Source organism: Pseudoliparis swirei, chromosome 12, assembly GCF_029220125.1.
Source record: "Pseudoliparis swirei isolate HS2019 ecotype Mariana Trench chromosome 12, NWPU_hadal_v1, whole genome shotgun sequence".
NCBI classification, from domain to species: domain Eukaryota; kingdom Metazoa; phylum Chordata; class Actinopteri; order Perciformes; family Liparidae; genus Pseudoliparis; species Pseudoliparis swirei.
This window is the reverse complement of record NC_079399.1, coordinates 410907-423006: the sequence shown is the minus strand read 5'-3', so window position 1 is coordinate 423006 and position 12100 is coordinate 410907. Positions and strand designations below refer to the sequence as shown.

The 12100-nt window shown below is 49.7% G+C and overlaps 2 protein-coding genes across 2 annotated transcripts in view; one reads left to right on the top strand and one right to left on the bottom strand.

Moving 5' to 3' along the window:
- Positions 1-250: 250 nt before the first annotated feature.
- xrcc3 (X-ray repair complementing defective repair in Chinese hamster cells 3) lies at positions 251-3450 on the bottom strand. Its single transcript, XM_056428859.1, has 7 exons — positions 3285-3450; positions 2597-2734; positions 2320-2517; positions 1602-1756; positions 1324-1536; positions 624-661; positions 251-542 (listed from the first exon to the last, which is right to left on the bottom strand). Exons 1-7 carry the CDS (start codon positions 3337-3339, stop codon positions 251-253), a joined length of 1089 nt encoding a protein of 362 aa, XP_056284834.1. The 5' UTR covers positions 3340-3450.
- A 289-nt stretch (positions 3451-3739) lies between these two features.
- The window catches only part of brf1b (BRF1 RNA polymerase III transcription initiation factor subunit b), a 38223-nt gene continuing 29862 nt past the window's right edge, over positions 3740-12100 (top strand). The window contains exons 1-2 of the mRNA XM_056427695.1: positions 3740-3967; positions 4614-4822. Of these exons, the coding sequence (XP_056283670.1) occupies positions 4639-4822 (184 nt within the window). The 5' untranslated portion in view covers positions 3740-3967; positions 4614-4638. The remainder of the gene's footprint in view (positions 3968-4613; positions 4823-12100) is intronic.

Genomic DNA, 12100 nt, shown 5'->3' with positions numbered 1-12100 from the left:
ATGGAACCATATAGTATGTAACATGTTTACATGTAACCATGTAACCATGTATATAAAAATGTAACATGTATGTAAACATGTACACATGTAGTAAGTAAACATGTACACATGGAACCATGTAGTATATAAAAATGTAACATGTACACATGTAACATGGATGGAATATGTAAACATAGGGTTAGGGTTAAACTTTAGTGACGACATCATCATCAACTTTAGTGACATCATCGTCCGTCTGTTCCATTCATCGTTAAACAGAAGTCAGGTTCATCTGACCCCTCCCCCACTGCTCCTCTGACCCCCCCCCCCCCCCCCGCTCCTCTGATCCCTCCCCCGACGCTCCTCTGACCCCCTCCCTCCACACTCCGGCATCGCACCCGCTTCTGGGCAGGTGAGGAGCGAACACCACCTCCAGCCTGCGGAGGGCGCTGCTCTGGTCGCCGTGGATCAGCGTCCTGTGGAGCCGGCGCATCATGAGCCGGACCATCACCTGATTGGCCCAGGCCAGCCCCAGAGCCGGGGCCACGCTGGAGGACAGGGGCCTGGGGGGGGGGGACATGTTCATCTTCAGGGGCGGGATGAGGACCAAAGAGTGATGAACTACGAGAGACTCGGCTCCTCACCCCGTAACGCAGGCCGAGCTGCTGAAGACATCCGTCACCTGGAACAGAGACAACGGGTCAGGACCGGTGTGTGTGTGACCTGACTGATGCACAGGACCGGTGTGTGTGTGTGTGACCTGACTGATGCACAGGACCGGTGTGTGTGTGACCTGACTGATGCACAGGACCGGTGTGTGTGTGTGTGTGACCTGACTGATGCACAGGACCGGTGTGTGTGTGACCTGACTGATGCACAGGACCGGTGTGTGTGTGACCTGACTGATGCACAGGACCGGTGTGTGTGTGACCTGACTGATGCACAGGACCGGTGTGTGTGTGTGTGACCTGACTGATGCACAGGACCGGTGTGTGTGTGTGTGACCTGACTGATGCACAGGACCGGTGTGTCTGTGTGTGTGACCTGACTGATGCACAGGACCGGTGTGTGTGTGTGTGTGACCTGATTGATGCACAGGACCGGTGTGTGTGTGTGACCTGACTGATGCACAGGACCGGTGTGTGTGTGTGTGTGACCTGACTGATGCACAGGACCGGTGTGTGTGTGTGTGACCTGACTGATGCACAGGACCGGTGTGTGTGTGTGTGTGACCTGACTGATGCACAGGACCGGTGTGTGTGTGTGTGACCTGACTGATGCACAGGACCGGTGTGTGTGTGTGTGACCTGACTGATGCACAGGACCGGTGTGTGTGTGTGTGACCTGATTGATGCACAGGACCGGTGTGGTGAACTCCAGGCTCAGGTGATGCAGTGTGGAGGACAGGGTGAGGAGCCGTTTAGTCTTCGCCAGCCAATCAGCAGCCTGGAACTCAGACCTGAACAGAGCCGCCACCGAGTCCACCACCAGCAGCCGGACCAGCCCCCGCGCCAGCAGCAGGGGGGCGCGGCGAGACAGACACACCTGCAACGAGTCCTGGTGGACAACAGCCGCCCGTCAGCCCCTCCACAGCACCGCCAGAGGTCAAAGGTCAGACTCACCAGGTCGGCGGCGTGCTCGATGTAGACGCGATCGCTGAACTGGAGTCTGCTGACGAGGGCCGGAGGGACGTCGGCGCGCAGACGGGCCTGATGCCGGATCAGCTGCTGCAGACGTCTGATGGGGAACGGGTCCTCAGTGCAGATGTACAGCGCTCCTGTGACCCACAGCCACCGGCGTCAGTGAAGGCAGCACCGACGACACCGGCGTCAGTGAAGGCAGCACCGTCGACACCGGCGTCAGTGAAGGCAGCACCGACGACACCGGCGTCAGTGAAGGCAGCACCGTCGACACCGGCGTCAGTGAAGGCAGCACCGACGACACCGGCGTCAGTGAAGGCAGCACCGTCGACACCGGCGTCAGTGAAGGCAGCACCGACGACACCGGCGTCAGTGAAGAAGAATATACACTTTTACACTTTTATTAATCCCCAAGGGGAAATTAGTTCTCTGCATTTAACCCATCCTTAGTTATTAAGGAGCAGTGGGCTGCGGTGATGCGCCCGGGAAGCAACTGGGGGTTCAGTGCCTTGCTCAAGGACACTTCGACTTGCAACTAATGGGGAGAGCGGGGATCGAACCCACAACCCTGCGGTTGCAGGACGGCCCTCTTACCCCACTGAGCTAAAGCCGCCCCAGTGAAGGCAGCACCGTCGACACCAGCGTCTCATCAGTTTACATTTGGGCTCATTTTGCTTCTTCTGATGGTGCGTTCACTGACCTGAATCCAGCCCTCTGTACTGTGTGGGGTACTGGACAGACAGACAGAGCTGCAGCGCCAGCTGGGTCTTCCCTGCGCCGCTCTCTCCCGACAGCTCGGTCACCCCCCCCACAGGCAGCCCCCCCCTCAGCAGCCGGTCCAGGACGGGGCAGCCGAGCCCCAGCCGGAGGCCCTCCGGCCGGCGGTGGAGCAGCAGGGCTGTGGAGGGAGCGTGAGGGTGAACGACTGTGGCGACATCACCTGAGACGTCCAATGGGAGTGCCCCTCCTGGTCTGACCTGGGACTGGAGGGTGGCGTCTGCAGCCGGTGGCCGCCGTGGTGAGCAGCTGCTGGACGTCTGAGGCCGACAGGCCGGTGAGTCTCTGCAGGTCTGGACTGGAGACACTCAGGACCTCCCTGAAGGACTGGAGCCGGGCTGGAGGGGGAGCAAGGAGCCATTGATCCCACAACAATCAATAGATAGATACATATATATACAGGGCTCGCAAGTTTTGACGACAGGCAAGAGTGACATTTACATCACCCCCCCCCCCCCCAGCAGAACGAAATTTTCGGATATCAGTCAGTCGCGCGCAATTCTAGGATGCTTTATTTTCATTGGTTGCTGGATTAAATCTTACCCAGATACAACAGATACTGGTTTTTTTCTGATTGGCTATTGTGTGGCCCATTTCTTTTTTCTGATTGGCTGATAAGTGGCTCCTCACAGCAGAACTCCAGGGGAGCGCTTGATTCCTCCACGGTGAGCCCGGCTCATGTTGGCGCGCTGCGGCACATTAAAACATTAAATAGACGAGAGTTTTTCAGCGTGAGAAATACGATGTGTGGCGGGAGTGCGTGACTTAAGACCGAAATGCGTGAGTCTCAGGCTCAATGCGTGACACTTGAGAGCCCTGTTATATATTCTGAATCTGTAAGTGTACATGAACGGCTTCGGGATGAAGGCGGTGTAGCGGCTGCGCCACCTCTCCTGACGGCTGCGATGACCCTCGGATGGAGCTCCATCAGGTGCCGGTCCATTGTGTCCTTGTCCCGGCTGAGGACATGCTGTCCGGCCGCTGGCTCCGTCACAGAAACGCGTCCAAGCCGGAGACAGAAAGTTGTTTTGAAACGAGCAAAGACTCTTTTCACATCCGCGAAATACCCGCGCTTTTACGTCATCACGCGACGCCGGTTGGGACAGTTCATTCCGGTCTGTGGGGGTGTGCGGTTAGATGTAGCATATAACCCAACCCATCTTGTGTTCTACAGTAACCATGTGAATGTAGTCAGTCAATTATAACTTTATAACTCAAACGGAACATCTATCATTTTCAATGAAAATAGTTTAATTATTCCGCAATGCATCTACAAACTCCCCCACGCGAGATTTCTACTCTGACGTCATTTCACAGCGCCACAGGAAGAAAACAAACATCGGAACATTGATTCCTCTAATAAATAATCCGTATTTAAGATGTGAACTGTAGAGATTAACGGTTAAATACCTGTAGTTCAGCCCGACGACGACATGGATTCTACCGGGAACCGAACGGACTCGTCGTGTTTTTGACCGCCAAACTGGTTCTACTGGACTCTTTGTTTTCCACTGTTTTCCATTCCGACTCCAACTGGACTTTATTGTTTCACTAACTGATTTCTACTATTGGTGAGTTCATCACTTCAGTAATATGAAGAATTAGATTTGTGTTAATGGACGTTTGAACTGTTTTTAACGGTTATTTTCTTTAGTTAACTATCGATTTAGTTTGATGTTAGTGACAACACTGAATATTATAATATACAATAGTTTAATGTTGAATAGGCTGCTGCTTATATTATAACATTTATTTACCGGACTAATGACTTACTGGATGAAAGGATGTGATGTACCGGATAGGTCACAGTGAGGAACTACTGTTGGAGTATTATTAATACGTCTCAAAATATGATAGATCAAGATATGTTATGACGTCACCGACTACGAGCGTTAACGTAACTGGAGGTCGAGACGCCCGGTCCTCGGGTCCAGAGACCCGGTGTAGCTTGTGTGGGCCAGGACTCGGCTCCAGGACACTGCTCCCGGACACGGCTCTTTCTTTGGTGTTCAATGCTGTTGCGCTCGACTCTAGATTGTCAGTGGAGAGCTAAACGTGAACATCACTGGTAGACAGTCCAAGACGGCGTCCCACAAGGCTCCATGCTTACCGTTAGCAGGGTTAGGGTCCAACAGATAACTCATCTGAACATCTTCCCTACTTTAACTTGACCGGTTTGATCATCTAGAACACTAACGTCACCTCTCTGACCTCCAGGCTGTCTCGACCTCTGATCTTCACCATGAGCTCCAGGGTGTGCAGGACCTGTGGGGGGTCCGACATAGACGTGGATCAGGCCCGGGGCAGCGCGGTGTGTACCAGCTGTGGTTCGGTTCTGGAAGATAACATCATCGTCTCGGAGGTTCAGTTCGTGGAGGGAAGCGGAGGCGTTTCCTCGGCTGTGGGACAGTTCGTGTCTGCCGACGGTGAGAAACTCGTACACCAGTAAAACGTCACATGACCAATGGTTTCAAAGAACATAGAAAATTCAGCTTTTAGAACAGGACAAAATAAACTTCCTAACAAATGTTGTGTCCTTCTACACTGAAGAAATGTGAAAAGTAAAGCCTGAAAGATTATTTCTCAGCCAGAGCTGAAGAGACTTCCTCACTAATATCGTGACATCGAGCGTCTGGCTCCAACATGCATGGCAGGCTCTCGACTTGTGTTCCTAAGATGTGACCAGTGAAGAGACGATGTTTGTCACCTGCTCCGCACCAGAGCATCACTGAGGCTTTATTGAGTCTGCAGACACAGCACTTTCTTATCCGACAGCAATATACGGATGCAGCTTTCATACAAACGGCAACATTATTGATCATATATCACGATCATTTTCTGTGCCGCCAGAATTATTGAACATTTATCGCCTGATCAATTTATAAACGTTACAACTGGATTAATGACCGTTTCAGGTCCTAGTCCCTGTTCTGCAATGTGGACAATCGCTTTGGGGGTTCTGTGGTGCGACGCTGAGGTAGGCCGTCCTGCTGGTGGCTCCCCGGTGTCAGACTGAGGTAGGCCGTCCTGCTGGTGGCTCCCCGGTGTCAGACTGAGGTAGGCCGTCCTGCTGGTGGCTCCCCGGTGTCAGACTGAGGTAGGCCGTCCTGCTGGTGGCTCCCCGGTGTCAGACTGAGTGGTGGGGCTCCTCGTGGGTTGGAAGTCTCTCGGAGACTGGGAACAAGCCTGACTGATGTCCGATGCCCCTAATGGTGGCAAAGGAGAAAAACATTTTTTTTTAAAAACATGTTCCGACACCACGATCAGGAACTTTATATTTTGAGTCTGCATATTTTTTATACCCATTGGTCGAGGAACATCACTCAGGAGATTCCTGTATCCACCGTTTCCCGTCTCCGCCACTGATTGGCCCACGTTTGGGTACAGACGGCCCAGTTTCTGCTGGTGGTCTTGCTGGTTTGGGGACTGGTCCGAGAGGCGGATCACTGCAGATTGATCCGGTTGGACCGCGATACCACGAACACCTCGTTTCCGCTTCAGTGATGACAAACCCATTTTCTCCGGCAGATGTTCCTCTCCTTTGTTTAAACCTCGGTGTTCAGGAAGCTGTTGGGACATCCAGTGGTTCCCATCAGCTGTCATACCAGTGGCATACTGGGAGGGATTAGAGAGGTGCGAGTTTGCTCGTTGGATGATTGGTTTCTGGTGGAGTGGATGTCCAGAAGAATCAAATTTGCGCAGAGGTTCAACCCTCAGGGGCTCCCCTTTGGACTGAACCGTCTCAATATCCCTTCTTTCAACGGTCCCTGGTCTTTGCAGGTGTTGGGTTACTTGGCTGGTAGATGTGGGTTCTGTGCTGACAGACTCCTGTGAGTCTCCATACAAGGTGGACGTAGTATTTTCAAACGAGAGGCCTTTGGGATTAGCCGAGATGTATTTCTGGTCTCTGCTAGACAGAAGTGGTTCTCTTCTGCCAATGTGGTCTGGGCTGGACTGAGATGCTGGTTGAAGGACTGGGTGAAGCCAAGAGGCTTGATAAGCATATGTTTTACTTTGAGGCTGGGATCCAGGCATCTCTTGAGTGTTGGTCATTTCAACAGCCAAAGGCCTGTAAAGGCTCATATCCAGACTGGCCTCAAGTTGCTGGATTTGTTCTTGAATGCCAGAAGAAAGATAAATTTTAAGACCCTGCAGGTCTTCATTAGGCTTTACGATAGTATTTTGGCCAAGAGTAGGCTGTTCCCATGTTCCCTCTGGTGTCGGAGTCTGATCGGCGCTTCCCCAGTTACTTTCAAACTGTTCTACAACTGCAGAATTAGGAATCCTGCTGGATGAGCTCAAGGCTGGGTTTTCATCAGTTCGTCCTGAATTGTCATATAGATGATCAGGAGGAGCTAAAACCTGCAGTGGGACATTGATACCGGTGGTTTGACCCTCAGGAGGAGGCACAAGGTTAAGGTCTGGAAACGTGTTGAGGTTTTGGGAAGAGTGGAGCAGCTGGTTGTGTCCTCTTGGTACTGGGATGAATTCGCTGGTTCCAGTTTTGGGCCGAGGACCGACACCTGGGTGAGGCAGGACTCCCCCCGTCGCTGTGGTTTGGTAGACCTGCTTGGTCGGTATGTTGACAGGGTTTCCAGTTTCCTGATGCAAACAGTCTTCGGCAGGGAGTTTATTTAATGAATCTGCTGAAAAATAAGAGATCTTAAGATCCTGTAATTCAACTCAAACTGGATTTGGATTACTGACTGTAACCTTTAAGGCTCTCGGAGACTTTTACGGAACCAAATCCAGGAGTTTCTGAACTGAAGAGCCTGTCCATAGACAGTCTGTTGACTCCAGTCAGGGGATAGAAGCACCTCACGGTCAACCTGTTCAAGAATCAATACACTTTACTTTTGAGTATTTGTTAAACTTTTTTTTTTAAATATTGATTACAGGCCAAGTTCTCCAACAGAGAAACAGGCACGACCAAGTTCCGGCGGTTCCGATGAGTTTTCCTTACTTGAACTGAGATTCTCTGGAGATTAAGTTTGGTCCATCTGCAACTAGCCGTCTGTCATAGAGGATCTGGTTCTCATAGACCACGTATGACTCCCCGACCTGTTTCAAACATCAGTTAACAAGAAACACCTTTGAATATACACATCTGATCTTACTCCATCTACACTGAGCAGTACCAGCGGTTGCACACCGACGGGCTCATGGTTTCAGTGCCAATTCTGTGATGTGGAGCTACCGATGAGCGCTCTTCTCCTACAAAGAGTATTGAAGTTGTACCATGGTTCTGGTTCCACAGGAGTCCACCTTGACCTCAAACAGAACTCTGGATCCGTCCGTCTCCTTTGGTCCACATGTGGGGTCCAGCAGAGTGATTCTGTCAGGCTGCACGGCCGGCCAGGTGGAGGTCAGAGTAGTCACCACCGTCATTGTCCCGTCTGCAGAGCAAACTGAGATAGCACAGAGCGGCACCGTTAGAGGAGGAGGAGGGGGGGATCTACCCAGGGAAGAATCAGGAGGGGGAGAGCGTGTAGATGACAGTCTCCACCATGTTCAATTACTACCTCCAATTTTAAATTCAGGTTCAACTCGTCTTGACAGAGTTCGAACCCTGACATTACGGTTTTCCGTCCTAGCCTGAAGTGGTTCAGAGTGTGGGGATGACAAACGTTACCTAGCTGATGGCAGGTTGACCATCTTAACTGAACTTGAAGACTGCAGGTTACCTATTATGTCCTTTGTTTTGAAGAGACAACGTTTTGAGGTGGATGTCTGGACCGCCAGAGTTTTGGTGTCTCTCAGAAGAAGCTTTATTGTTCCATAAAAGTGTGACAGGTTGATGTCCTGGGGAAAACAAAGATTACAGAAATGAGATGGTTTCACTCAACTGAAGGGAGCTTGTGATCGTTTCCTGTTATCTTAAATTAGACAAGAGGTTAAAAACTATTAGAAGTTCAATCTGGTCTCCTAAGGGGTTTTTCGGGGAGTTTTTCCTGATCCGATCTGAACAACCAAAGTGATTGTTAAACTTAGGGCCACATGTTGAGATTTTTACATTACATTGAGCGGACGCTTTTACCCAAAGTGACCTACATACACAGCTACGAGGAGCAATTTGGGGTTAAGTGTCTTGCTCAAGGACACATCGACAAGGGCTAGTGGAGGCGGAGATTTGATGTATAGTCAAATTCAGGTTGAGTTTTTAGTAAGGGACCACCCACCCACAAACGCTGTGGACTCTTACTTCATAGGTGTATCCGAGGGAGAACACAGGGACTTCCAGGGTGGTCCTTTGGGTGTCGCTGTGGAGGCGGTATCCTCTTTGTGCTGCCAGCTGTGATGTCAGAGGCTCGTGGTCGACACCCACCTCCCAAAGGCGCTCGGCTCGAGGTGGTCTGACCACGCTGAAGGTGATTCCTCCACCGGAACACTGAGCTGTAATTTCTGGAGGGACTTTAAAGAAAAGTCCTGATGGGTTTACACATTCCAGCCTGGAGACCAGTGAAAGATGAGGGCAGCGAAGAGTAGGAACTAATGTACTTACATGAATTTAATACTCGTGCTGTGATGACTGTATGGTGGTAGTAGGAGGCATTTCTCTTGGGCATGATGGTTAAAGTGAAGTTTACATCTATAGAGTACTGCGCCACACCTTGACCCAGGTACTGTTGGAACCAAACAGGTGTCTCAGAAAGGAGGCAACATAAAAGGCTTAAAATAAACACAATATTACATCTTTGTGAGACCAGTCTGGTTTGCCATGTCAAATTTTGCCAATGCTCATCTTGCCTGAATTATTTAGCCCTTTTCTATCCTGACCAAAACTAGACTAACGCCTCAGAACCAGTCAAAACAGCACAGGAAATATCAGGCTAATCCAGGTTACCGGATAGAGAAGTACATGTAGCGGAACGTTCTCTGGAGCTAAACTTGAGCTCTGCTTAGAATACACTAAATCTAAGTTCATGTTGTCTCTGTAGTTGAAAGCAGTGCTGTTCATGTGACATTGCACCACGACAATTACTACAACCAGTCACCATATAAAGGACGGTTCCAGTTTCAAGTCTTGGCCAAAAATCAAGCTTCATGCAGGCTAACAAGCACAAGCAGATCAAACTAGTCCAAAATGAGCCACCTGCTGTCCAGAAACCCTTCCAAGACTCCAGATATGGATCAAAGTCACCTCAGCCAAGCTAAACTCCAGGCCAAATCCACAATGGAAAAAACACACACTCCTGGTCACCGCGAGTCTGTTTGGAGCCCTCACCATCCAGTGGGTGATGGTGGTCTCGAAGGGCAGCCGGAGCTTGTAGGCTCGGCTGCCATTGACGTGAGCAACAGGACTGATGCTGTAGCCCCGCTCGGTGCTCTCCGACACAAGTTTTCCATTAATCACAACTTCCTCCAACATGACATCAGCAGGAATGTTTCCCAGGTAGACGCTGAACACCTTGTGGTCACTCACAGTCTCTGCAGGAAGAAACAGAAGTCAAGGGAGAAGATGTCCAGACAAAAACATTTGATCACTTTGCCCAATATGGAGCTTGAGGAGTTATCATGCGTGTTCTCATGTTTTCTGTGTGTTCATGTCCCTTACTCTAACTGTCCATGTGGATCTGTCTAGAGATTTATACAAATATAAACAGCATCCAGCTCTACAGAAGCTTCTAAACCTTCTTGTGTACTAGTCTCTACAGAAGCTTCTAGACCTTCTGGTGATCTAGTCTCTATAGAAGCTTCCTGTGCCGCTTCCCTTTCAGCCAGCCAGTTTGGTCTTAAGTCCGGTTGATCTGGGCCCAGTTGTTTTACCTGAAGTTTCTCCACCAAAGTTCTTCTCTCAAACGAGTCTTGGAGAGATTTCAGTTGATCGGGTGTTCTTGGAAGAGAAATGCTCGCACTGACGTCATGTCGTTAAGAAAAGTGTCTGACGAGAACGCACAGCTTTGGCCCAAAGCTCAATCTGTTTTAGGACACCGATTGGCCAAATTATACATCACTCATTTATATCTTTATTCAGTAATAGGCTAAACGGCTTCTTAGACCCACCTCTTCTGGGCCAAAACTATTCAGGCCCCAGCTGAGACATGCAGACAGGACGTGCAGGAAAAGCATATATTTTGCACAGATATCCTATTTTACAAATATTACCGGATATATTCCAAATCAAATATTGACAATTTGTATAATTTATTGGTCCTCTATTGACCAGTCGCCACCAAATGTCCATCTTTAGTTCCCACGGTAAGTTTCCTCAGTCTGACCAACTCAAAGACATTAAAATGTACAACAGAGAAACAACTCCATTGGATTGATGCGAGTGAGACAGACGCTTCCTCTGGTCTGAAAACTGGGCGACTTACGATCAAGGTCAAAGGGCGGACGGCAGAGCAGCGGTGTGTCGAGCACTCTGAGCATTCGGTGTTTCGTGTCAATTGTGCTACCATCTTCATAGAGCAAAGAGAAGACATGTTCGTACAGCAGGAAGATCACATACATCTCCTTGTACATGTTGTTCACCACCAAACTCTGTGGACAAGCAGAAACTGACAATCAGCTGGAGAATGTTCCGGTTCATCTGCGTGTGTAGTGCAACTGCTCAGAACCAAATGCGTTTTCTTCAAAACTATTGTCCCAATCTGAAATGGATTGACTTTACCTTCCTGTAGCCGCCCTTTGCCCCAAAAGGAACCCCGATCTGGATCATGTATGCTTGTTGGACCAGACTGATTCCTCTGGCGGTGGCAGTGAGTTTGTCGAGCAGAACCCCCTCCACCCCTAGATTAAGGCTCCGACTTTCAAAACCGGCTCCCTCTCCGACCAGAGAGGTCATAACCAGGGGTATGTCCCACACCAGCCGAGCGCCGTCGAATGAACCCGAATCTGAGGTAGGATCAACAGAATCACCATCAGCACCGTTTACCCATCAGCCGGAATTCAGCTTCTAGTCCAGGTGGGTTTATAGAGGGAAAACCTACTGACTGTGCAGGCCATGGTCACATCGATGATCACTACCATCAGCTTCTGCTTCGTAAACAGAGAAACACGGACAACCTCCACGAGGACGCCGTCCACCTGACAATAATCATGAAGAAGAATTACTTCTGTTTTACCGCAATAACTTTAAGTCTTATGTTCTCAAAAAAACATTAATTCTCCTGAAATGCAAGTCCAGAAAGTCCACCAACATTTATGTTAATCTCATCAATGGTTTGGTAACGCACAGAAATTGCTGGCTTTAGTGTTATCCACCGACAATACGGGGCTCAATACGTGTAGTACTCTTAACCGTTCAGAAATACACTGAAATATTTGACCGTTTAAAACATTACACTTAATCTTCATGGAAATTAGGTCTTGAATCCTACCGTGTCATTCGTGGCCCAGCACCCTAGACTTAATTTCAGTGAAGACATCGTAGTATACATGTCTGAGGGCTCTGGGCCTTCGACTGTCTGCCTACAGAATTACCCACCATGGTCATCTCAGCCTGTGGCCGTTTGTAACGAGCACGCAGCACCGATCTCTGGGCGGTGGAGGTGAGGCTGTAGCCCCATCTCTGGGCTTCACTGACTGACATGTAGGACACCTGTCCATCACTCTGCAAGAACATCAGCTGCCAGGCAGGATTGGCCATCTTCTGCACCTGAACACCACAAACCAAATGGATCAACTTTGGAAACCAAGTACTCAAAGGATAACTTGAGTCTAATTTGGTAGTTCCATTTACCATTAAAAGGATTTTCCAA

Bases quoted from the DNA above. Each gene is read 5' to 3' on its own strand.
- xrcc3 (XM_056428859.1), bottom strand. From the start codon at position 3,339: ATGGACCGGCACCTGATGGAGCTCCATCCGAGGGTCATCGCAGCCGTC. The intron at 662-1,323 runs GTCACACACACA...TCTCTGTTCCAG, and splicing joins CGGTCCTGTGCATCAATCAG to GTGACGGATGTCTTCAGCAG. The intron at 543-623 runs GTGAGGAGCCGA...CCCCCCCCCCAG, and splicing joins AGCTCGGCCTGCGTTACGGG to GCCCCTGTCCTCCAGCGTGG.